The following is a 27879-nucleotide window of genomic DNA, read 5'->3' on the forward strand; positions in this document are numbered from 1 at the left end:
TTCGAAGCTTCCCGCCATTATTCATATCCGGACGAAAATACTAAGATTTCCGTAGAGACAAGAACGAAAACGACCTCCCTTTTTCGTGAGTTTACACGCTAAGTTTCTACTCTTTTCTTCGCGTCTTAAAATACTCGACTACCGACTGAAAAATCAATACCCCGACATACGTAGATGCGAACGAAGTTCCACGTACTTTGCAAACAGCTTCCTGGCATACGTTTATCTGCCGATTAATCGTGAATCAACAGCAACAAGCAAGGATCTCGATCTCATGGAACACCCTCGCGACGACGAACGAAAAAAAAAAAAAAAGAGAAAAAAGAGATTTCGTGCGACACAACCGACACACGGAGGACCGACCTTAAGGGGATGAAACGTGTACTTGTTTGCGTTCCACTCGAAACGCGGACAAGGGTGGTGTGTTTCTCTTGTCTCGTATGTGTTCTGCCTCTTTTCGCGTGCATATATGTGCATACGTGTGTATACGTGTGTGTGTATCTACTTCTCGTCCCTTCAAAGTGTGTTTTATCGTTACGATAATCAGTCGAAAAGCTATGCGCGTAATATCATATAATCATGTACCATATATCATATACGTATGTAAATAAATATATATATACAAGATAACGTTAAATATATATATATATATATACTATGTATTTTACGTGTGTATATCACCTTATACCTGCGCGAAATCGATCGTACGTTTAGCCATTATATTCATTAGGTAGTCGAGTGCGAAAATGAGTGAGCGAGCGAGCGATCCGGGAATATGAAAACTCTCGAGTTCTACTCTATAGCGAGCCACGACGTTACTCGGGGAGAGTCGTGTGCCGATCTAAAAGTTCCGCGTCGCGATTCATCTCGGTTGAACGTCCGTTCGCCGCCATACACGCCGATGCATCCTCATTGTTCCTTCCTTTATGCCTCCATCGTTTCACCATTCATCGTTACCTCCAACTTCCAACGGCCATCCCCGTTTGTCCTTATTTTCCTCGTTTTCCTCCGTTTCATATTCTCTCTATTTCTTTCTTTTTCCTTTTTTTTTTCGCCTCCAGCACCGAGGGTAGGTCGACGCGCGCCACCGTTCACCGCGAGACCATCGCGCTGCCCTACTTTCCTCTCACCACCTTCTCACCCTCTGTCCCTTACACACTCGATTAGCGAATACGAAATATAACGGATCTGTCAGTGTCTCTCGTTCGTCGTACACGCGGTCTTACTTAAGTAACTAGGCTATAGGAGCGTTGGGCAGTTACGTGGCATATTTCCTCCCTCTCTATCCCTTTACTACCTTTCTCCCTTTTCCCCGTTACCGTCATCTTTCCTTCTCCGTTACCTTTCTTTTTTTTCGATTTTTTCTCTTTTTATTTTTATTTCATTGGATTATCGAATAGCACGGGGCGTTTCATCGTGGTCACTTGAGTCTAGTAGCATCTTCTTGTGAATGAAACGAATCGTTCCTCTCGTATCCTATGTTCTTCTTCCATTCGGTTTTTTCGCGTCTTTTTTTTTCTTTAATCCTCGTTGTTGCGGGCCAGTTGGAGCGTTCGATCCGCTAGGAGGATACGCGAGTCACGGCACGGAAATCGAGTCGAGTGGCGTAAAAGTGTGTGCCGAATACCGAGAATGCTGCGATTTGTTAGCCATTCGGCCGTCATCCAGTTCTGGCAACGACGAACGGATTTATCGGTAAACGAATTCCTGCCGTTCCGGCCTCGTTCCACCATCGTGTTCCCATCGGGGCTATCCGTCGCCGCTCGTTTCACGGCTGACTTCGCTCGTTGTGCAGCGAAACCGGCCACGACCCGGTAATCGCCGGATCGACCGTCGTCCGACTAATGACTACAGGATTTTCCCGAATCGGGAAAAAGAGCGTGTCCCGGCGTGGGCCCACGGGACTTTCCACGACCGAGATCGCCGAAATTTGGGACGAACAAGGATTTCACAGATCGAAAGTTACGCTCGCGATATGGAAAATTTAAAAGACGACGGAGCTGGTATTACAATTTTGGATATCGAGTTTGGATTTATAGTCGTGTGAATTTTCACAAAAGTTTGAAATTTAGAAACTTGGAGAAGCTTAGAAATATAGAAGTGAAAATTTCAAAACATCAACTTGTGAGTGTGCGAAATTTATCGCAAATTTCCGCGAAATGACCAACTACAGATCTTATGTAAATTGTTAATTTCAATTTAAAATTTCTAATCATAAACCAAATACGGTTGATCTAAAGTGAACAGAGAGAATCGTCGAGCTATTGCAATAGTATTATAAACTAATATCGATATTATACAAAGCGATTGATTAGAAAACCGTCGATTTTCCCTAACGGATCGGACGAATCTCATTTCGATTCGATTCTTTGATTCGATAAATCCTTCATCTTTCCTCTTTATTGCTATGATGCTACTGACCGACCACTGAAAACACGTCCTCTTAATAGTCTTTACGTGAATTAAAAACCTATGATGTCTCACTATACGCGTCTTTCTTTTAAAAGATTAACCACGCTACATTGATATAAATATATATGTATATGTTTATACGTGTGTATATATATATACATAAATATATAAATATATATATATACACATACATATAGATGTTTATGATTTTGTTTTACAGCAACTAGGATTCTTTAATTCTACGGTACAATTTCCTTTTCGTTTTCTTTTCTTTTTTTCTTCTTAATGTCGGAAATGTTACACGTGCGGGTCGATGTCTCTTACGAACTTACGCATTTACAGGGGTTATTACGAATCAATAAAGGGAAGTGGTAGACTTGTCTTTACGGGGGGGATGGTATAGCAGGGCATGTGTTTCCATTTATGGGGAAGGTTACGCGTTATTTCTTCTTCTTCCCCTCTTTTCTTTTTTTTTTTGTCTTTTTCTTTTCTTTCATTTTTTAATATCAATCTGCTCACATGGCATCGTACCGGTTAGTAATAATACGGTACAGTCCTGGATAATGTTTAATCATCCGTTGTTCGTGTTGCTTTTTTTGCTCTCTTTGTTGTTATTATTATCATTACAATAAGTAATAATCATAATCATAATAATAATAATCATAGTAATTAATAATCATATATATATTTATATATCATACACAGAGCGTAAGTATATAATATTTATCGTCATATATATTTAGATTTAAATATTACTTTTAAACTTTTATAACGTTTCATAGATCGAAAAATAAATATAAAAATAAACCGGGCATTTAGGTATTAATATTTTTGTATTAATAATTTTTTTTTCTCATCTTCTCCTCCGTTCCTCTCCTCCCTTCTTCTCTTCTGCGTCTAATTCCACCATACCATATCCTTCAATTCTTTTCTTCTATTTCATCTTTCGTTCTCCTTTCTCTCTGACTATCTTTCTTCTCCTCATTCAACTTTATTCACCTACATCTCGAATCACTGGTGTACCCAGGAATGATTCGACGAACATTTCTTTAGCCACCTCTTTCTATCATAAACTATCGTACGCTCTTTGATCTGGAACACCGTTATCACCTCACTCGTTCACCGTTTGCCTGCGGAGGTTTTCTTTTGTGCGTATGTTGTGTCGACAGATTTCGGCGATCACAGCTGAACGATCGTTAGCAACGCGTTCGTTCAAGAGTTACGCGATTCCTTCGTTCTTTGTTCGCAGACTTTTACGAGACATATATATATATTCCGCATTTATATATTCGCAGTTACATACGTTTTTCTACTTTGCATATTTATGTATTGCCGTTAAAACGATAAATCATAGGTTTTCCTCTAACTTTGTTGCAACTTTGTTTGAATGCAACTTTCACCGAACGAAGCTTTGTTAATTATTAAATTTAGTCTTGCCGCCGTCGCGGTTATCGTTTCGTTCTCCTATAAGTTTCATTTATTCATTCCTGTCGCTCTTCTGTTACTTTATTCATGCGCCATTCGTCGAAACGCTCCTCGAGCACACCGACGATCCTCGACCGATCGATTTGAGCCCAACGCGAATCACATGTCCAACATTCAAATGAGCCATACGCACCAGTTCGTTAATCACGATCGATAAGATCTACTTCTGTTTCCTCCTTTTCACTCTTCTTTTTTTTTTTGTCATTTTATTTGTTATCTTATGCTGTTTTTTGTTGTGTTTGAGCATTTCGCAACGTTCACGAGAAAGTATAAAATTAATTAATTACTCTTTTCTTTTCTTTTTTTTAAATCACGTACTCGGTGTCTCTCATTCTCCCCATTTTTCACCATCTTTCCGAGCCATTCGAGTTTCGATTAATTTGCTCGATTAATATCGCGCGTGTCTCTCTTCTCTTCTTAAATATTCTCCGCTTCTTGTTTTCGCATCATCTATTTTTTTTTTTTTGTTTTATTTTTTTAATGTCCTCCTTCTCGATCCTCCACGCCACTTTCTCTCTTCTCCAAACGACTGTGATTATTTACGCAGTATGTGTATATAATAATATATGTAATATGTATATACAGATACACTTGAATCGATACATGTTACATATAAACGTGAATGCGCGTGTTTTTCCTCGTTCTCGTGTTTTACGTGTACATTTTTCAACTGCCCGCGTGTATGTATGTATATGAATGTGTGTGTGTATATGTGTGTGCATGTTTCTATTAGCTGTTTGTGTCAATTGCACGGTATTACGTGTCTCTTCGTCTACACGCTCGTGTTCGTGTGTCCCATCTCGTTTAATTACTCCGACAAATATAATTATTTGATATATATATTTATATATGCGTACGTTCCTCTCTTTTGCATCTTATACACACACTTTCTCTCTCTCTCGCTCTCTCTATCTTTCTCGAAAACACGTCGCATAGACAAAAATGTATTCTATCGTCTAGGATCGTTATCATAATAAAATAGAAAAAACCTCGTTTTCACCAGAGGTCACGGCTCTATACTATAATAATAATAATAATCATAATGTAATAATAATATATATATAATATATAATATATATATATAAATATCTATGTAATACGCGCCTTATAATTTACATACATAATATGTAATTTTTTTAATATATATATATATATTTGCTTTATATTTATATTCATATATTCATTTTTAATATATTTATGTATTTGCTTAATATTAAATTTATTCTTCTTCATCTTCTTTCCCCTCGCACCTTTCAGATATCTCTGGCATACGCCTCTCTGCCAGCTACGTTTTTTTACGAATTTCTTATTTTCTCTGTTTTGTTTTATTTTTCTCTTTTTTTTTTTTTGGCTCCGAACCACCTGCGATTAATTCTACGCAATTAAAAACGAGTTCGCGTATTCGTGATCTAACTAATATACCTAATAATGCTCGTGAATATTCAAACGTTCGAAATCGATCGAGACGGATCATCAAGATCGCCATCCCCACTGATCTTATCGTTCGATTAAGTCGTTTATATTTCTTTTTTTTTCCTTCCTTGCATATGTATACCTCTCTTTCTCTATATATATCTCTTCTCTTTCTTCTTTTTCTTATTCTTTCTTTCACGGAATTTGGACAATCACACAGTCACGAGTGCAGACAGGTTCATGACGAATGAATCGACTCGTTTCAGCGAACGATTGTTGGACGCGAGAAATTTGAACGAGTCGAACGTCAAACTGAGACCGAAATGAAATGACACATGAAAAGTATAAAATATAAAAATATATAAGATTAAACTTACGCAAGAATTCTATAAATTAAATCTCTAAAGAAGGAGACAGGCGAAGAAACTGCGGCTTGTTTTCGAATTGTTTCATCAACACTGTCGATCACGCGAACCGTGCAACACGAAGATTAATTATGGCAAGTCAGAAAAAAAGCATCGATTTATCTTCGGTGGGGTGGATGCGGACGGGGGTGGGCAACCCTCTTTCCGTTCGTTCAACGTTCACTAGCATCTGCGCCATAAAAAAAAAATGCTCGGTCGTTTGCTTCGTAAACATTGCACATCGTTAAACACTTACAGAACCGTAAATACGCGATGTCAAACTACGAAATGAGTATTCAATGATCGGTAAAAAAAATCGAAGTACCAAAAAATACAGAAAGACACCTATAACATCTTTAATTATTCCCATGAAAGACATTGGTTCCGTTTAAATCGCCAAATTTCCATAGTTTGATTGCTTTTCCCTTTTGCGAATCGACTGAACGAAAGCATAGAGAAACTATAACATACGGGAACCAATTAAAAATATTTTAACTTATATGCAACGTTATCAACGTACGCATTATTCGATCACGATTACTCGAACGCATATTCCCTGAAATGAATTACTAATAAATGAGAACCACTGTTGGCGACGAGCCTCACGCTCTCAACTAATAAATGCACCCTAGACATCGATACGTTTTACAAACGTTCCCCATTAGACGCTCGCTTCGGTGAGCGTCCACGTTAGCTCGGTAACGAACTACGACGTTCAAACTTTCCTCCCGCGCGATTTCCAACCGAACGAGAATTTATATCTAACTATAAGAAAGCCGTTGAACATAATAGTTTTGTGCACGTGGACACAAGAAAGGCAAGAACCAAGCCCATTCTCAAAATGAAAAGAACCATGTTCGAAGAACGGTCGAGACGAGAGAAAAGGAATATTTCATTCAGATGAAACGTGCGCGATATTTGGAATTATTTGTATCGCCATGTGAACGTCGATCCGATAAAACGTCAATCTGATCGAGATTGAGAATCACTGGGGAAGTTGTAAGGGGGTGGTCTGGCAGGGCGTCGCCGCGTCTCCGCCACCCCCACGAGCTATCGACCGAAAGAGAAGCGAGAAAGAGAATCGACGGACAGAGCGAGAGAAGTGGGAGAGGAACAACGACAGAAGAAAAGAGGGACCTAGGGTGAATAGAAAGAGAGAAATAACGGTGTGCAGGAGCGAGCAGGAAGGCAATACGCAGCGTTTACTATAGTCGCGCAAAACAGTTACAACCTATATATACGTATATGTATTTTATGAGTCGTCGTCGTCGTGGAACACTTCGCACCCTTAAAGGAGAACTCGAAGAAAGAAAGAGAAAAATGACGCGTCAAAATCTATAACGAATGAATGTGAAGATGTGGAGAACAAAGAGAGATGGAATATTAAAGGAATCGTAATTTGAATGAGAGGGTTGAGAAAGGAATGAGATTTACAGGGAGGAATTAGAGGACACGGTATAGCGAGTGTTACGTAAGGGAACGATATACTGGTTGTGGATAATGGCTACAGTGATGTGAAAAGGGAGACGCCAGTAAGCGTTGGAAACATGAAGGGAGATTGTAAAAGATGGAAAAAAGAAAAGAAACGAGTGGAGAAAGAATTATGAAGTGCTTGAATTAATTGGAGAATCGTTAAATCGAATGGGGTGAACTAACGAAGATGCTGTGAGAATACAATATTCATTCAGATTCGTACATTTTTTAAATTGTAGTATCCGGTTAGATAAACAATAGACCTTCTTGTTACACGTTCCCTATTAGAAGTTATCCATTTTAGAATAGAAGATAATTTTTGATTGAAACAAACTTTATTGTTTGCGTGTATTTTATTGTTACCTTTTATGAAGTCGTTAGTAGAAATATATTAAATTAAAGACACGAAGTAACATGGATAAATAGATAAGTTTCAACGTGGATATATATAGACGAGTTTTTATAGTCAATGACAGAATGTCCATATACAGATGAGTTTCCGCAGTAAATAAAACAAATAATTATAATACCTAGTAATCTTCATTGATAGAATAAAACCAATGAAATTCCTCCAATTGCGCGAATTCTATCGAACTTACTTGCCAAATATCCAAACCATCATCATCTGTCATTTCATATTATCTCCACTAACGCACAAAATTCTCCTATCCATTTGCAAGAAGAACATGAAAACGACTGAAAGCAAGATAGACCAAAAGACAATAAAGAAGAGAAGAAACGATTCGAAGCCACGCGATCGTTTGAAAAAATAAAGGTGGAAACGCGGGAACATGTGAAAGGTGAACACGATATCGCTCGCGCGATTTGCTTTTCCAAACGGCAGAGAGAATCTCGTGCGCACCGGAGTCCGTAATAAAAATAAGTTCTACCGATAAAGCGTGGCAGTTAAAACGTTAAAAGTGTATCCGGCTGTAAGGTATCTTAGAGATCGCGGCACGATCATTGGTTTCACCACGAGAAAGCCATGGTCGTTTTAAGGCTTCACCCTGGATCGTCGCACGATCCAGATCAGCGCCGTGGAACCGCGTCGTGACGCTGACCCGCCAGTACCGACCTTGAAAACCAGGCTTAAACTCCTGGACGCGTCTGCATTCTAACGAGGTCCCGTGTCCCGATGATGGAGATGGGGAAGATTCGTCGTGCAGGAAGGAGAAGAAGAGAGAACGAACGGTTGACACGGATACAGAGGTCGAAGGATCTTTACCCCGTCCTATGACCCTCGTGGCAACGAGCTACGTACAAAAATCGAGATCCATCGAGAGATTCTATAAGATCTATTCGGCTGTTCGGTAAGTTCGTGGTGTTTATCATAAAGTATATGTTGTTTCTATTGTATTTATTGGGAATTTCTATTAAATAATGAAATACATTTAAGGTAAAATGTGTAAAATCTACTCGATGAATAAATCTTGTTGGTGAATAAAGAAAAATAGCAGCAGCAGATAGCAGACGGGAATTGTTTAACAGAATGCTAATTCTATAAAAATACTTTGCATTTAATTTCCCTATGAACAACCCAATTTTTATACAACCACGACCCCTGTCCGACAGCCAGATATAGATTCCTTCTTTCTTTTCTGTTGTTTAATATTAAAAATTCAATATATTTTCCCCCCTTTTTCGTCGGTTAATATTAGATATTCGATATACGCTCTTCTTCGACCCTTGAATGCAAACCGGTTGAAAAGAACGGTTTGGTATATTCATACAGGAGTATTCTCTCTCTCTCTCTCTCTGTCTCCCTTTCTCTTCCTCTCTCTCTCTCTCTCTCTCTGTCTCCCTCTCTCTCTCTCTGTCTCCCTTTCTCTCTCTCTCTCTCTCTCTCTCTCTCTCTCTCTCTCTGGAAAGTATAATCACCGATAGTTGTGAATCTACCTTTATGAAATATCTATGTGTGAAATGAAACTGCATTATAAGCGAATGAAACAATTCATATGAACAAGCTTCATTATGCCAACTTTATATAAAAAAGGTGTATCAATTTTATAGCTCTATGTTAGAAGAAAACATAGCAGGTATGTCATGTAATCTCAAGATTGTAATCCAACCACAAATCTACCTTATCATCATGATTACCAACAATCTTTGGATGTTTATGCCTTTATAGAAGATTCAAATATATGAAGATTTAGTATGCGAGAATATATAAAATATCCAAAGTATAGCACTCCTAATATCTAACGAAACAAATAAATTCTAAAAGTATGAATTTACAGAAACATCCGTAGTCTAATTATAAAACAACACGGTACTGAATTTTCACGCGTCATATAACGAGATTAACCCGTCATAATCCTAATAGCGCTTCCAACAACGAGGATACATCGCCCCTTACGTAACGAGACCGTTACCTCAACGTCACGTTCAACCGCTTTTCTCATGACCTCGAAAGAAATTCACCGATTCGACGATATCCCGAATCTCGGGGGAAGATGGACGAAGGGAACTTATAGACAAAAAGAGTAAGAAATCTGGGCACGGCGAACAGCCGTCTACAGCCCTGAGAGAGTGGCCTCGAGATGCTAGAACCGTATATCTCACGTTCCCTTCTCTCCTCTATATGCATCTCTTTTCCTTCCAACCCCTGGCAGCGTTCTCTGCGATTTTCCAGCAACGTGTGCCGGCTTCTACATATATCAGAGTGCGAGAGGCGAGAGCATGGTCGCCGTTATCGATCTACTGCGGAGCAACGGAGGCTGTCTCGAGAGAGAGAGAGAGAGAGAGAAAAGGAAAGAGAGCAGAAAGTCGAAGCTCGAGGGTGGCAAAGTGAGAAAGAGGGAAAAGCGAGAGCGAAGGGGCGAGTCGCACGGCATGGCGCGGCAGCCGGTCGAGTTCGCCGGAAGAGTGCAGCTACCGTCGCACCGAGTTCGACTCACCCTGTATGAATCGGGCTATTTTTGCGGCCAGGTCTTTCTGCGTGGTCTACTCGTGTTCGTCGAGGCTCCCGGCCCTGAGCTAGGACAATGGCGCGGCCATCAGGGGGGCCTCGAACGGGCGCGTATAGCCGTGCTGTCTCGTTTTTGTCGAACGAACTCGGTGACTCGACCGGAGAATGAACTGGCAACCGGCGTGTGTGTTGTTACGAAAAGGGTTGTTGCCTGAACAAAGGATCGAAGCCGCGTCGAAGAGCTTTCGAGAAAAGCTAGCAGCAACAGATTGAAGACTGAGAGAAAGATCGATCCCTCTCGAGTTTTTTTTCTGCCTGATAGGTAAAAGCAACCGAGACGATTCTCTCTTTCTTTCTCTCTATCATTCTCTTTTCCTTTTTCTCGTTCTCTTTCTCGCCACCAATGCAACGTTCGGGGTTACCGATGTAAACCCAAAACCGATCCACCAGGGAAAAATAAATGTATTACACGAGTGACGAATAGAGTAAGCGAGTCTCCTTGGCATCGTTTCAGAGTGTAAGCTACCTACTTTCAAACTCGCCGAGGTCAAACACACCGCTTCGAGACACGGTTATTAATAACTCTCGATTTCGACGGTTTATCCTGACTGTACGGTTGTTTCGAGCTACCTGTCCTTCTGACCTGTCCCGTTACACCCGACACAAAAAGGAAAAGATCGAAGACGATCGATGTTGGTCCTTCCAAATCGGAGATTTTTTGTACGAAAGATACACAGAGATACAGAGAAGGGAACGGAATGAGAAGAGAAAGAAAAAGATAGCGAACGTGTCGAAGAACGGCAACCTCGCACCCTGACATGCCGCCACCGTCACGACGGCGGCATCGACCGCAGCCCCAACGCTGCAATGCGACGTTGCCATCCCAACGGGCAACAGCCCTTGCGGCCGAACCGCGCCGGGGGCCGTGGTGGCATGGCCAGATTTTCACGGCACGCTCCTGTACCGTGCGTCCGGTCATTGGTCGTTGAGGACACGCGACCCCCAGGACCGTCGCGATCAACGCGGATACCACGTGGCACCGGCATCTTTACACTCCACGATGCTATCTCACGAAGTTAATATACGCAAACGTAAGATAAACTTAACTTGATATGAACGTGTAAATAATCGATAAAACTTAAAAGAGAGTTATTAAAATCAAAAGATCATAGAGAAATAAAAGTTTGATGAAATTCAGTTTAGAAATCGAGAAAGATATTAAATACGTATTTGTGATTAATTAAGTTAAAATTGGTAGGTGATTTTACGCGTTAGAAACGACTAGGCTTTTAAATGGAAAAAAGGAGAGGTTGACGTGCGATTTTTAATTAATCGTGGACACGCAACCCCCCAGGACCGTGACGACTATGTCAGAAGCCACGCGGCGATTTCTTCACTTTTTCACGATGTTAACTTGATAATAGCTGAACGTAATTAATGGAGCTTAAACAGAGGTGGTTGAGATTGTTTGAGGAAAACGATATAAATAGGTAGACGTTCTTCGTTCTTTAGAGGCAGTAGATTAATAAATGATGTTTGAAAATTGACATTCTGTTTGGAAAGTACACAAGATGAACGACCAACTGTGAAGAATATAGACGGAAGCAACGAAAGGTTAATGTGATTTTCTAATTAGATGCGGACACGCGACCCCACCGCGTCATCGAATGCGGAACCCACGTGACCACAATTCCCTTATCGTCGACAGTGATGATTAACGATGTCCGAGATTTAATGCACTTGGATGATTAATAAAGTTCGAAACGGTGCGTTTAAACAGTCTGAAATGAAAAAAGGAGAAACTGACAAACGCAGATGGAAATTGCAAGAAAGGAAATAAAATAAATAAAAATAATAGATACATTATCGTGATCGTGAATTTCCACGTTCAATTTAATTCTATGCACTTATTTAAAAACGATTTCAAACGCAGAAATAAGATAAATATGGACAGAAAATAAGAATGAGAGAGGAGAAATGAGAAACGCAACTGTGAACGGTTCGGGAAACGCAAAACACACGAAAAGAAAAAATGAGAAATTAACAGTCGATGTATAAAAATCACGTAACATTTTATTAAACTCGTTTCCAGTAGGTGTAATGCATGTGTACGTGTTGCTTTCTTCGTTTCGTACTTTCTTTCTTTCTTTTTTTTTTTTTTCTCACTTTCGAACCCTTCCTACTCTTTTCTCGTTTAATAAAATATCGGATACCGCTTCGTAGGAATTACTTCTTACATTTAGACCACAGAAATATCGATTTCATTCTATTATTCTTTCCTCTTACTTTTTCTCCCTCTTGTCGAAGAGATCGCGGATAACCGACATCATTCGCAAGATCGAATTTGATACAAAGGAAAAGCACACGACGACGTGTCCAGCCACGTTCTAATCAAAAGAACAGGATACTTCAACACAAGTTTCTATTCGCATCGTATAAAAATAAACAATTTTGGAAGTAGGATTGGCAGTCGACGGGGATGTCCGCGATGCAAATTATGAAAAAATACGACATCCAACGTCTCCGAGCACTCGCGACATCGTGTTACAAGATTATTTCTCAAAAATGCTTCGTTTTCTACCTTTTTCTTTTTTCTTTTCACAATATAATAATATAATATATATTATATATATATGTATATATATTATATAAATATAAAAAATCATCCGACAAAAATATATTACGGGATAAAATATGCATTTCGATAAGTAGCTTGGATCCGTGTCCTTATCGTGAACAATTATAATCGTTACTCGATAGTTTTAATAATCGCAGGCGTTAATTGATAATTGTATGCATAGTTAATAACTATATAATATCGGTGATGATAATAATATATATAATATATATATTGTAATGATAGCGATAAACTTAATAGTAATGATAATTATAATCGTAGTGATATATTAATAATTGTAAAATATATTTGTTTTAATAATTAAAAAACAGGATGGTCAGGTTGTCGCGTCTGACATGTGTTTGATTTTGCTTTTTCCCTCTTTTCTTTCTCTTTTTTTTGTATGTCACTTTCCGCTTCCTCCATTTGATTGCGATATTACAAAGATAATAATAGAAAATGATCGCATCACCAACGAATCAACGCGGGAGAACCGAGTGAAAAAATTATCTATAAACGACTACGTGGTTATATATATATGTATATATATATATATATCATTTTATATATGTATATATGTATATAATATATTCATATATAAATATCTTATGTCTTGCTCGTCTTATAATTCTAATTATTTCGTTTTTTTTTTTTCAATGTGACAAATTTATTTATATTTCATGTTGATACAACGATAATCAATCAAACACAAAGCGTTTATAAACAACCAGACAAGAACACAGGAAAGAAAACATAAGTACACGATATATGAAAATCATATTATATATTAAAATATTCATAATATTAATAATAATAATAAAATTAATAATAATAATAATAATAATAGTAATATATTATCGCATGTCCGTAAAATTACATAAAAAAATATAGAAAATAATAAACTCGTAGCTTCTCTATTATATATATTTATATATATATATATATATACTTTTTTTTTTGTTTCATTCATTCAGTTTCACTCGCCAGACACATACACTCTTCCCGGGAGATTAATTTCCTTGTTCCCTTTCATCCAAAAAAGCCTTCCTCTCCCCCTCTACCTCTCCATGCGATCCTTGCACGCTGTCAAAAATAGCTTTCGTTATGAACCTCGTCACCCTCTGTCTCACTCTCGGCCCTGTTCATTACGAAAAAAGAAAACACGTTTACAATTATGTATTTAGATTACGCGATGGATAATAGCGGTGATCGTTATTGATATAATATATTACCGATATTACATACAATAATTTTTTAGAGATTTCGTTCTATTTCAGTACGGTTCGGTATGCTGCGGTATGGTGAGATCCGTGTATATGTTACGCGTGTGTATATGCATATAATGATGTACATGATATAATGCCGTGTATCCTGCGGTTATGTGCATATAGTTCGTTCTCGGTACGATGGTAAGCGGTAGCGGATGGTCAGGCATATTATATCGTAATATCAATCGTTGACGTTGCACGATGATGACGACGACGACGACGACGACCGGAACACACAAACGCCGGTAAATTTGTGGAGAAACGAGCGACCACCAGATGGAATCGGTTCGATCAGCTTTGGCCGGATCGTTTCGATCGCAACTCGCTGACGGAAGCGAATCCCTCCGTGTCGCTCGTCGGCCACGGCGCATCGAGTCGCAAATGGATTATTGCTGGTTCGGTTAACGTCGTTACGGGATTAATTATAGCTATCGTCGGAGCGGGGCGACCGATTCCCGTGGCCCGTCAATACGCGACACGCTTCGTCGTCGTTTCACCAAGCATCTTGCTTTAACCATTCCCTATCCTTCCTGCCCTTTCTCTCTTTTTCTCTCATATACGCGAACCTGTCCGAAAATCATCTGGACTCGCGAAACCGTAATGCCCAGATTGACTCGTCATCACCGAAGGGTGCAAGCGATTCCACCGTTTCTCTTTCTTTTCTGTCTATCCGCTCTACAGTTCGTACTTTTTTTTCCTAACGCGGGTGCTTAGACAGTAGATCTATATGCCGCCATCTGGATCACGAAGAAGTCGAGGAGAAGAGGATACAGAGGTAGGAATACGTGTGTATCGTGCGACGAACCAGAAGAATCGTCACTTCCTCGCTCAAAATCCAACAACTTTCTATTTTGAAGGATCCTCCGAAGAGCAACAAGGAAGTTTCGTTGAAGAAACTGAACGAGACACGAGGGTCGAAGAAGAACGGGAAGGGGGCGGCCGATGCAGTCAACGTACGGGAAAAACGAGGAAAGAGGGCAGAATAGCCGGAAGTTGGATGTAAAAATGTGACAGGAGACGCGAGCGACACTTCTTCCCGTTCGTTTCCCGAGAACTTTTGGTTTTCAGTTCTTTTCTGTTTCGATTACCCGACTGGCAGAAAACCTGGACCAGACTATATGTACAGACTATCATATAAGAAAGAGACCGCGAGAACAGAGTGCACGCATTCAAGGGATTGTTCGATGCTCGAGCTCTAAATCGTGTTCATGACCGCAATCGGAGCTGAACAGAGACACCGGTGAAGAAAAGATTTCGAAAATATAATCACCAAGTTCATCTGACATAGTCCGGTCAAGCCGGTAGCACTTTCACGCTCTCCAGTGCCCGACGAAAATACACGATTTCTTCGATTTAATTTCTCATTTCTCTAATTAAGAACAGATACTATATATCGATAGTTGAATATCATATTAATAATAATAATAATAATAATTATAATGATCATGATAATAATAGTAATAGTAATAGCAGTAGTAGTAGTAATATAATAATAATAATAATAATAATAATAATAATAATAATAATAATAATGCTGATAAATATCGTGACGTTAATAAAATATCGGATATAAAATACTTTTCGCTACATATATTAATATTCTTGTTTCAGTAATCGACTTTTTTCTTTTTACTTCTTTATCTCTCTCCCTTTTCCCCTTGCTCGTCGCCTCGCAGGGGATCTCGAAAGAATACTAAGCACAACATTCAATATATATAATCTATAATATATAGATAATATGTATATCGTAATCGTAATAATGGGACAACTATGATAATGCGCTATACGTTTACATGCATCTCAGCAATACGATCATTGGAAAATATTCTTCTTTTTTTCAATGAATTTCAGATTCGTTTCGGTAGTTAATTACTTTCTTCTCTTTTTGCTTCTAACAAACCCACCCCCGTCTTACTTCCCACCCTATTCCACCTACGAATATAATTCTACGTCGTAATTTCATGGTAATCCCCTTTTTCTTCGCACATTAATTTAATTTCATCCGCCTTTTGTCGCCTGTCTTTTCGGTCTGTCAGTAGAAAAAAAAAAAAGATAAAATATTATTACAGGTAATACGTCGCAATCTTATTCTTTTCGCGCTTCGCCGCAGTCTCGTATATCGATTTTCATTCTCGACACGCGTTTTCGCAGCCCTTTCGGTCTTATCTCGATTTCTCTCTAATTAACGAGGAAACATACTGAGTTTCAACGTTACACACGACACTGGTCTTAATAATATAATATTAATATTACAATATACATTTACATTTATATATATACTATAGAGATTTTTGAAATACTGATTCTCTAGTTTTTGGAGCGGTTGCCACGCTCGGATCGCGTCGCGTTCACGAGGAAATCCTTCCTCAAATGATCACACGCATTGATGCACACGCACACCCCTATTGCCTAAAAAAACGCCTCTCCCCCTGGCGAAGAAAGGAAAGCCGTATCGTAACTCGTTGCATCTACATGTAAACTGCGCACCCTTGTTTTCTCGCGAACACACAAGCGTTCTCTCTTTCATTGTTCTTAAAACTAGTTTTAAATAATTCATGTCTAAAACAAAAAATAATTTTCCTTAGAACATAGCGATTATAAAATGAAAAGGTAGACGAGGATAAAAAATTAATATAAGAAAACGTGAGATTACATATATAGGAACACAAACGAACAAAATAAAAGTCGAAAAGAACGAGGATCGATATGCACGAGATTTCGACGATCCATCGAAGAATTATTATTTCAAGAATTCACAACGTTTTTCTGTTTCACCGTGTTTAACCCTTTCGACATTCCCTCGCGATCGTCCTCGTTCGATTGTCTCTGCGCCAATCTGAATCTGTTTACGTGTGTTCGTTATTCTTCATCCTTCGTTTATCTTTCCTTTATCGACAGATAATTGCAAAGCTCATTGACCGCTCTTTGTATCTGTCCGTTTCTGAAGAACATAATTCGATCACATTATAATTGCGTGACTATATCCTATTTGCATCTAGCTTTCATATAACATCTTCAATGACTTCGTGGCCATAATTCGCAACCATATCAACTTGTAGCAAATTGACCAACTTAAATTTATCCATATTGGACAAGACTCACTGGGAATAAACGAACACTTCCTAAGATACCACTGAATCTAATCTTTACGTATAACAATTATTTCCTTTACTCGCAGCGCAATACATACGGTAACAAAAATAAATTATAATTTATGCAAACGCGCGCAAACAGATTTGATATGAACGTAAGACGAACGGAGTCGCTGAGGAAACTGAAATGGCTACGACTGCTACGTGATAACTCGATGGATCGACGGTGATGCGCGCGTGCAACGATTACGAACGCAGTAAACTGAGCACAGCTACGCTTTCGTTCGTCCTTTGCGACAATTAAGTAGACGAGTAAGTAGTTCGAGTAAGTAATTGTGCGGTGGCACGTTCGAGAACTTGAGTTCGATATGATCGACGTACTACCGCGCCATTTATATCGATCCATATAGAATAATACAGTGAGCTGCGCGTCTTCGTATCCTCGAACGTGCATCCTTTTTCTGTTTCTTTTCCCCTCCGCGATAATACAAACGCGTGTATATAGTATCTATAATATATAATATATATATAATATATTAGATATATTCGAACGATCTCACTCATATCCAATCACTATCCATCGTTGATCGATAGCTTGCATAGTGCACGAAAGGAGATGAAAAAGATGGAGAACGATCGAAAAGAAAACAATGACCAGGTTAGAACGCAATAGAAGAATATAAAGAAGAAAGTGTCGCAGCGACGAAGTTTGGTTTTCGCGAGGAAAATTTCAGTCCATTATATAATTAAAAAGTAGAATCTCTATCGGCTGCGATTAATCGATAGGAGTCGTTCTAAAAGAATAAAATAATCTTTAAATAGAGTTTCAACTAAACGGCAAACAAAAAATATGATTCCGTGCCAAGCTTTAAACCGATCCTGCGAACCACTATGCGCAAGTACAGAAATAGGCGCGAAATATATGCATACATACTATATATAGACCAATAATAATAATGATTTCAATGATAATAATATTAATAATATAATTAATAATAATTAATAATCAAATATATATATAGCTATTTAATAGAATATAATAATATAGTAAATACGGACAAATTAAGCAACAACGATCATCTATTTTTCTTTCTCTCACTTTCTCTCTCTTTCTATAATATTTATATATATACGGCTCGATATACCTATAATTAATTTATAATCCTTTTTCATCCATTTTCATCAAAGTTTTTTTTTCTCCTCATTCGCTAGATTTCCTTATTATTCTGTCATCTATTAACGTTTATCTAATCTCCCTTACGTTTAGTTATTATTCTTTGAGATATGTATCGTCGTGTGGGTGTACGTGTTCTCTCTCTCTCTCTCTCTCTCTCGCAATTGCTCAATACTCGCGTCGTTTCACCCTTTCTCCGCGTCAATTCGAACCTTATTCCGTTGAACAACCATCTTTCTGAAAGTGTCTCTAATCTCGCCAGAGCTGTATTCCTATCTCGCACCGAAATTCTCCTTTGATCGCTATAACTTCAGGAAAAACCGACGTCTCCGGATCCTTCCTAGTAGTTTTCGTATCTCATTTTCACCATCGTCATATCGTCCTCCGTTATCGTTTCACCAAATCCCCCCGGTTTCCTCGCCGTCTCGTTCCTCGAAACCGAAATTCTCGCGTTTATCTCGACATGGCGACCCAATCGCGTGTATCCGTTTCATTAACGTGTTCGTGTGTGTTCGTACGTGTAGATGTGTTCGTGCGTGTGTGTGTGCGTGTGTATGGTGTGAGCACGTGTCCGCGCACAGTACTGGTATTCTCAGGACGCGGCGACAATGAGATCGCCGACGTCTGTGTTCGCAGACCCGTTTAAAACAACTTCCCGTCTTATTTCTCTCGTCTTTGTTTCTTTTTTTTTTCTTTTTTTTTTTACGAAAATGGCAGTTATCGGTCACAGCCAATGGCTATATCAATAATCATTATACGTTACGCTTTAATACGATTATTACGATATTAGTTAACCTTAGACGACGTTTTATTACTCGTTACGTTAAAACGCGGTAAATGCCTCCTACAAAGAACGCGCTACAAAGAATACACAGCATGCCCTGTCACTCAGATCGCGGCGAAGTCGCCACGAGGGTTTACGAGCGTTGCGTTCGAAGGGAGAACGCCACGATTTTCTGTTTTATCGATTTCCACGGGAAGCAAGAAGGTTGTAAATCGTGAAATGGTCGCGTGATTCGTCTTTGAACGAGAGATACACACCGCGAGCAACGATCCACCGACAAGTTTAATATTGCTGAATGTGTCTCTGTCCGTGATCCGTCACGATTTGGTGCCGATGAAATGTGTCAGACTGGTCGCGTTTTATCGATCTGATAAAACCACTTCCATAGAAGGAATGCGGCGCCCCGGGACGGTCGTAAACTGTCGGTCGCGAAGTGGAAAAACAGCAACAGAGATCGTACGATGATTGGTCCGCGAGAGATTATGCAACGTCGCGATTAGACGTTTTTATTCGCGAGAAACGCGGAAACGAACACGCAAGAAGAGAAAAAAGAAGTAAAGTAAAGAAAAACCGTATCAAGTAAACGAGCTTTTTAAGAATACGGTTAACAAAATAATTAAATTCGATTTTGATACATTTCGTCGTTGTTACTCGATAAACAAATAATATTTCATCAGTTTCACATAAAACAACGAAAAATAGATTAAATAACAATAAAATAACACGTCACTCGCGATATTTATAAAAAAATATATACTGTATATATATATATATATATCACTCTTTTAATGGCATTTACGTAATTTACTTACAATAATTCTTTCAAAATCGCATAAACAATTTAGAAACGCATAAAATAGAATTAATGTCGAATTAGAAAGACAAACAGGAGAACATAATCACACCGTAAGTCACGATACTTTATCCGTCTGACACATCATTGACTAATATCACTGGAAACGATTGAACGTTAAGTGAAAAGGGAACTGCAGGGCCAGACAACATCCGTGTTTCGCGTCTCGCGGAGAAAAAACATCCTGGAAAAATGCTACGCGATCATTTCCATCATTCTGCTTCCAAACTATCCCACTTCAACCGATTAATAAGAAGATCGGGCGGTCTCTCCTCCTGCTGAACGACTCATCGAAGAAACGATTGATTGGCGCGTGCGGTGGGTGAATCGCGTGGAAAAAAAATGCCCGGATAAGAATGAACACCGTCGCTAAACTAACCTTCCCATCGTAGAACAACATAGCAGCTAGTCGAAATCGACATTTATTGGTAGAAGAACATAGCGAACAACTTTTGATTCACGTATGGCACTGCAAATCCTGCTACCCTTGTGGTCTAGCGTCTGATCGGTACTCTATAATCGATGGTACACGGTCAAGGAGGAAGATTAACGCACAACCTCGATTAGCGAAAAGTTGTCTCCTTGAGAACAAAAACGGCAATCGTCACCCTTAGCACGCGGCTCGACGCAACGGAAGAACGAATCGACTCGTCGCGATCCCTTCTGCTCTAACTTTGGATCGACTCGACGGACGTTAGCAAAAGTGGCTGGAGATGATGGCGAACGCATAGCCACGAACGATGCTTGTACGTCCGCTGAAACGAACGAAAGTCGGGACAGCGGTGGTCGCGACGGCGTTATCGGTGGATAATAAGTGCGAAATTGGAGCGAGAACACGAAACAACGTGTACGCGTGCGCCGTGAACGTTGCAAAGCAGCGCACGTCACACGTGCAGTGACCTAACTGACGAAGATGACGATCGTGAGGAACGATGACGCCGAATCTGCCGCGATATGTCGGAACCTCGGCCAAAGTGAAGGCTGCCTGACGCGTCGGTGAATCGGTTAAGTGTTATCTAGCAGTAGTCGTCCTAAAGTCTAGCGGAGGTTCTCGACAAATTGTTACTCGTTTGTTCGTGATATAGTGTTGCCGCGGAACCCGGCACACTAAACACACAGAGCTGTATCGTCTTCCGGAATCGCGCTTCGGGAGAAGGGAAGACTGCGTAACGGCGAGCGCGGGCGCGATCTACGTGCGGTCAGCAAGGCTACCTCTGTCAGTTATACGTATGAAACCGCGACTTTCCCAGTGGATCATTCGTGGTACGTTGGGAAGACGGCCCTGAGTGAACCGAGTTTCGCTGCACATCGACGCCGTCGAACACGCGCCTCGAAGAGAGCCACGGCTATGGATATTATCGTTGACAAATTGCTTTACTTCTACTACACTTTTCATGCAGACATTTCGTTCTGACGCATGTCGAGGTTGTTTCGCGAGTACAACGAGACGCGCTTCGAATTTTGGCAACCACCCACTGTTATTCTTTCCCACCACCCTTGTCATCTCTCGATTTATCTCGCGAGACGTTTTCGGTTTCACCTGTTCTTTCTCCACGTTCGAGCAAGTACCAGCAGTTTTGCTGAGCAAATACCAACACAACCACACAGAGTTCAGCGATGTATTCTCGTCCGTCCGTTTCGCGATCGTCGGTAGTCCCCGTCGTCTTTTCTCTAGCGCGCGACAAGAACTGCGGCGCGATATTCGAAAATTCCGTCAAAGAAGAAGAAGCAAGAAAAAACACAAGAAGAGCGAAAACTCGCGCCTGTATCTCTTTCGCGTTCATTCTCTTTCCCATTTTTTACTTTTTCTCTCGTACTTTCCCTTCCCCTTCACCCATTCTCACCCCTTTCTCTGATCTCCAACTGCGAGAATCAGATCAGACTTTATGCAGCGAAGTTAATGACAGTTTATCTGGCATGATCTACATATGCATGTACAAGCACGCCGACCGTCTTTCTCTTTTTTCGTCATATTTTTTGTTTTTTTGTTCCTTTATATTATACTCTGCGCGGCGGCGTCCCCGTATATCGGAACGTAGATGCTAAAGAGAATACCTATAAATATAGTTTATATGTATATATATAGAATATAATATAATAATATAATATAATATAATAATAATAATAATAATATATATAATATATAATATAATAATATAATATAATATGTTTGTCATCACCGTATCTTTTACACTTCTTTTCGTTTTCTCTTGCCATTATCATTCACTCTTTTCATTCACTCTCACAGTCTCTCTAATTTATACTTAACATAGAAAAAATATAGAATTTATTTGCCTCGAACTTAAATATAATAAACCTCTCTCTCTCCCTTTCTCTCTATCGAGTGTCGATTACAATATACATATGTATACATATAATGCTTCTATACATGTATATATATGTATATATAAATATAAGACTTTTATTCTTCGCGCGTGTTTGATCTATGTATGTTTGTGTTTTTATGTATTATGTTAGTGCACGTCAGATTGCGTTCACTTGTGTGTATGTTCTTTGAACGTGTATGTGTACAAATGTATGAATGTGTGTAAATGTATGTTTAGAAGGATTTCATGCGTCTACGCGTGAACTCGTCATTCATGTGACAGGATGAGTGATGTCCTGCGGAGCAACAAATAATAATATTGTACATACATATCTAATATACATTGGCGCTAAAATGTAGCGCGATTCTGTATGAAAGCTGAGTGTGAAACTTTTCGTAGGGAGTGTATGTATGCCCGTGTGAAAGTGTGTACCTAATGCTTGTGTCTATTTCGATTAACCGGTAGCTCGCGAAGAGAACGCTTTTTTTTTTTGACAAGAAGGAAGAGTTTTCTCTTGATTATTATTTCCTTTCGTACGAAGAGAACGACACGGGGGTGGTTTCTGGGGCATCAGAGTTGGCTAGGACGGGGTAATTCAAAACAAAATACACAGTGAACAAAGACATCTGCTGAACGATTAAAAAAACATTACAAAATAAAAATAATAATAATAATCATAATATTATAAAATAAAAAACGAAGGGAGTGAGTCTAGCTGAGAAACTACCGAGGCACCCGCTATACAGAGCTGCAGCTCGAACGACCGAAAAAATATCCTCTTTCTATTCGAACATCCGACAACATTGGATGACGTACATTATATATAATATATATATATATATTTTATATGTAATATGTATTAATAATATACCTCGACTTGTTCGGAGCTGCGCCTTGAGCATATCTTCGTTTAAAAATGGCAACGATTGACAAGAAGTTTTCGACGATTTGAAGATAGAATGAAAACAGAAAAAAAAGGAGGGGAACAGCTTTGAACAGCGGTTCCAGTAACAGATAACGAGGAAGAATTACGTGAATGTGAAAGAATTAGAGGAAAGTAGAATGGGCTATAGTACTCGACATCGAAGTCAGCATAAATATAAGATAGAAGGAGTCAAAAAAGGGGAAGTAGTTTTGTCCCTCGGCTTTTTTCTACTCTTAATGTCGAAAAATAAGAAAAAAGAAGCGGGCCAACGCGTTCATCGCGTTTTTCACCCGATAAAGACCGTTCGTCCAGCTTTCTTTCCCTTCTGAAATAGAATTACGAAACAAACAACGAGCAACACTGTTCCTCGCTGAAAGAAGAAGAAAAAGAAGGAAGGAAGTGAATTGCAATACAGAGGGACGTAAAGACAGGTACCGGCCACCCTCTCGTTCGTGTTGAACGACGAGTACCGCAATTTCTTTGCCCCAAACGCGCACGCTGGTGGCACATCCTGGAAATCACGAGACTCGTTCGTGAAGAACGCGGATGTCCGCGAGGAAGGACGAGGAAAGAAGACAACGTGAAATAGAAGAATTAAAAATGCACGTTCGTCCTTCCTCTAGTAGAATGACACATACTAATAGCATCCGATATATATCCATGCGATAGAATAATACAATATGTAATAATATAATCACGACTTGTCGAAAGAAAAGCTAAATGTACACGGGTCGTCGATCCCCATAAGAAAAGATACATCAGTTTAGTTCTCTTTTGCAGGAGCAAGTTATTACTCGGATTATTACTTAGGGCCCGAAGAATACGCTCACGGGAATCGACCGACGGCGTTATTTTTTTTTCTCCTTTCTTTTTTTCTTTTCTTTCCGTTGTTCTCGTTCCTTTCAGCAATCAGGGAGAAGTTGGTTCACGCGTTCCCGCGATGCACCGTATAATCTTAAAACATTTTGTTTCCCTTTAAGCGCTGTCTCCTTTTTCCTTTTTCTTTATTTTTCGATTTTTTTTTTTTTTTTTTTTTTTTAGTTTGTCTCTTTTTTTTGCCTTCGCTCTTTTTTATTTTCTTTTTCTTATAGAACTCTTAATAATAATTTTCATTTATTTTGTCGCCCGGCGCGTGTAGCTGTCCCCGACCACCCGTAGTCCCATCGACGAAACGCGCGAAAAATACAAAATCTAAATCTCCTCGATAAAATATCATCCTTCTTACTTGTCAGCCTTTTCTTTCCTGACAACATATATATATATATATTATATATAATATATTTATTTATGCTTTTTTATATTTATATATTATTATTATTATTATTATTATTATTATTAATATTGTTATTATTATTATTATTATATTATTATTATTATTATTATTATTTCAATCGCTATGCCGCTTATATAAATGTAAGATATAATACTCTAGTAGCGAGGGAACCTGGGTGGGACGGGCACGCCGTTTTTAATAATACTATCATCTAAGTAATTTTGCGGCAAATCGAGGGACACGTGACCACTCACCCTGTATATTCTTTCTTTTTTTAAATCTGTTTTCTCTGGTGCGACGTGTGCCTGTTATATATAATGATGAGATCGGCTGTTTGTCTGTAATATGTGTATGTGTAATGTGTATGCATAGGTATGAGTGAGCGTGTACTAGGTTATAAGTTACGTCAAATACGGGCAATTATTTTTTTTTTTCGGTGATCGTTCGCTGCGATTATGTACGACGAGCTCGCAGGTCTCGAAAGTCCATCGTGTATCGATACATCTACCGATAGTGTTGCTTTCGTAAAAAGTTTTCACTTGTCATGAGATAAGAATAGTGACGAGATAATAAATATTTCAAGGATATTTCATTTGTTACGATTGCTCCATTAATCCCATAAATTATTAGCGGAGAAACTTCGAAAGCTGAACTATCGAAAGATGCACGACCATCCTCTATATCGCTTTCCATTTTGACACTGTCGTCGATTTAAATCGTTTGATTGATTACCACCAAACACACCTTGCAACCACGTGACAAACTATACTGAATTCGTCATGGAAGCTTTTATAAAACATACAAAAGCATTTTTATCGTGTTCTTTGTGATTCACATTGCCTGTTCGTTTAGTTATAACGAATAATAATAATAAAGGATCTTCATACGCATTTTTCCTTCTTTTTTTTTTCAAAATCATTCTGTTTTTATATTATCAGCTGTTCTTATGTCTCCATCTTTGAACCAGCAGACACGTGATCGCAAAAGACGCGAAGAGCGTAACGATCGAGAGAGCGAATGAACATCACCGCAACTGCATTTTTGATCATTCAAAAGCCAAATCATGGCTGATGGAAATCGAAACTCGTAATTTCCATAAAACGTTCAGAACGATAAACAGGACGTTTACGATGATTGGTACGCTTCCTAAATAAAAATATAGAATTCGTAAAAACTTTATTTCTCAGTGTTTGCAAGCACCTTTGATATAGTGTTTCACAATGTTTCGCGGAGAATAACGCAATGGCAATTACGGTTTCAATCGTTCCATGCATCGATACGTAAAAGAAGGACAACATACAAAAATATTCAAAAACTATGAATGTTTCGTTCTCGCACGTATTACCGAAGAGCGCTGACTCTCGTTCGTGGATTGTCAATTATATAAAAAAATAATATCTACGCTAATTAAAGTGTTGTCGATGGAGATTCGATTGATTCGATTAATTCGTTCCATTCCATTATCTAGACTGCCTTCGATTCGAAAAGAATTTGTAGAAAAATACGAGAATATACCGTGACGTGAATACAATCAGCGAATGGAATGTTATTGCAATCGATATGAAACGCACTACCTTCAATACTAATTTGTATTTTATCCGAGCAAAGTAACATCTCGGTGGTCAACAGTCTCGTTACTACGAAGGTATCGAACTGTGCGCGTCAAACTTTTTCCCGATAGTTCGAAGGCAACCCCATAAGCGGCAAAGCCAAACGAATCGTCCTTCTTTCACGTAACAGAAACATGTGACGTCCATCATGATACGAACACAGAGAACCGAGTGTGTCACTCATTACTCTCGATCGCGCGTCAGCTCCGACGCCATTCATTCGACGTGTTGATCTTGTGCATAAACCTGCGAGCCAGGATATCTACTACAATTTACGTTATATACCGAGGGTAAAAGTATGAAAACGATGACAATGAATGAGCGAGTATGTTATCTTTCTTTTTAATCTCTCTTTCTCTCCCTCTCTCTCGTTCTATATATTCTTGTAGAACTTAAAAGCTGACTTCGTTGTATTCGGTCGGCGGGAACGACGCGACAAGTTAGCATTTATATCAGGGCATTCCCGGCGCGTAGAAGAGATTATTGGCAGCAGTGGAATTGAGACATTGTGCGCGTCCGCTCCCCCGTTGTTGCCGCGCAATTTCACGGCCGTAGTCGTAACAAACGGGGGAACACGAGGCTTTTCATATACGGAAAAATTCGGGGTGGGCGTTCTCCAGCGCCGTCGTTCCTGGATGAGCCGCCAAAAATTGAAGAGCAGACGTTTTGTTAATGGTGAGAATCGGTGTTACAGCCGCTGTACCAGGAGTCTCGAGAATCTCTGCTAGCTTTGATCGGTGCTTAAGAGAAGATGCGAAGTGCCTGTAAGACAGGCCTGGAGCAGATGGGGCAGCTAGGATCCGAACTCTCGCAGACCCGGTTGCCGCAGTCCAGGCAAAAATGATTGTGTCCGCATGGTACGAGAGCAGCGGTGACCTCCTTGTCGCCGCACACCACGCATTCCCGTCGTCCACCGCCCAACAGTGAATCCGTGGGTGACGTTGGACTCGCTGACGCCGGCGGTGATGGCCTCGACGGCAACGCAACGCCCGGGAACGACCAAATCGAAGAGGCGGACGCTGTCTGGGACTCGAACGATGGCGACTCGCCTAGTCCTTCGTCCCTTTCCATACCGGCTCCCCAAATCGCCACAAGATCGTTTAGTCCAGGTGCACCGGAACTACTAGACGAGCTGCTGCAACTTCCGCTGCTGGAAAATGCTCCGCTTGATCCGTTCGAACCGTTCGAGCCTGGTGGATCGAGGCAACCAAGGATCGAGCCCAAGCCACCGCGACAGAGCACGCTTAGCAGTTCCGAATCGTCGAGGGTCGTTCCTGTGCCGGTTCTAAGTGCTATGTGTGCCTCGATCTCGCGTCTCGCAGCCTCCACGCTTTCGGGTAGTCCGGTCACCTCGAACACAGGCTCCTTGTCACGACTGGGCGTCACTATGTAGGTATGCGTTTGATGTTGGATTCTCTTGATGGTCGCGCCTTTCGGTCCTACCACCAGCCCGACTACTCTGTACGGGACTCGTACCTGAATCGTCACGTGGCCTGGTACGGACGCTGGTGGTCCAGGAGGTGCGCCCAACAACGCGCCCAACGAGCTCTTGCGCGACGCGCGGATCTGAGAGAAATGCTCCGCGGCTGACAGGATCTCGCGCTTTGCACGGGCCACATCCTCCTTGCGTCCGGTTACCACGAATACCGGCTCCTCGCCACGCACTGGCGTCTTGATGTAAGTGTTGGTCTTCGCTCGCAGTGCTTTGATTTTACAACCTGCAATCAAACCAGAAACGATCGTTTAGTTACAAGTTTCTTGGAAACCAACATACGAAATTAAGTTTTCATCGTGTTTTTCTAAGAACGCTATTATATCGAAATGCTAAACGTAATCGATCTTCTCTCTTTCTCTTTTCTTA

At 39.9% G+C, this 27879-nt stretch overlaps 1 protein-coding gene across 1 annotated transcript in view; it reads right to left on the reverse strand.

Moving 5' to 3' along the window:
• The window catches only part of LOC132908109 (RNA-binding protein MEX3B), an 86400-nt gene continuing 58521 nt past the window's right edge, over positions 1–27879 (reverse strand). The window contains exon 2 of the mRNA XM_060961763.1: positions 1–27736. Coding sequence (XP_060817746.1) covers positions 26760–27736 — 977 coding nt within the window. The 3' untranslated portion in view covers positions 1–26759. The remainder of the gene's footprint in view (positions 27737–27879) is intronic.

This window comes from Bombus pascuorum, chromosome 1, assembly GCF_905332965.1.
Source record: "Bombus pascuorum chromosome 1, iyBomPasc1.1, whole genome shotgun sequence".
NCBI classification, from domain to species: domain Eukaryota; kingdom Metazoa; phylum Arthropoda; class Insecta; order Hymenoptera; family Apidae; genus Bombus; species Bombus pascuorum.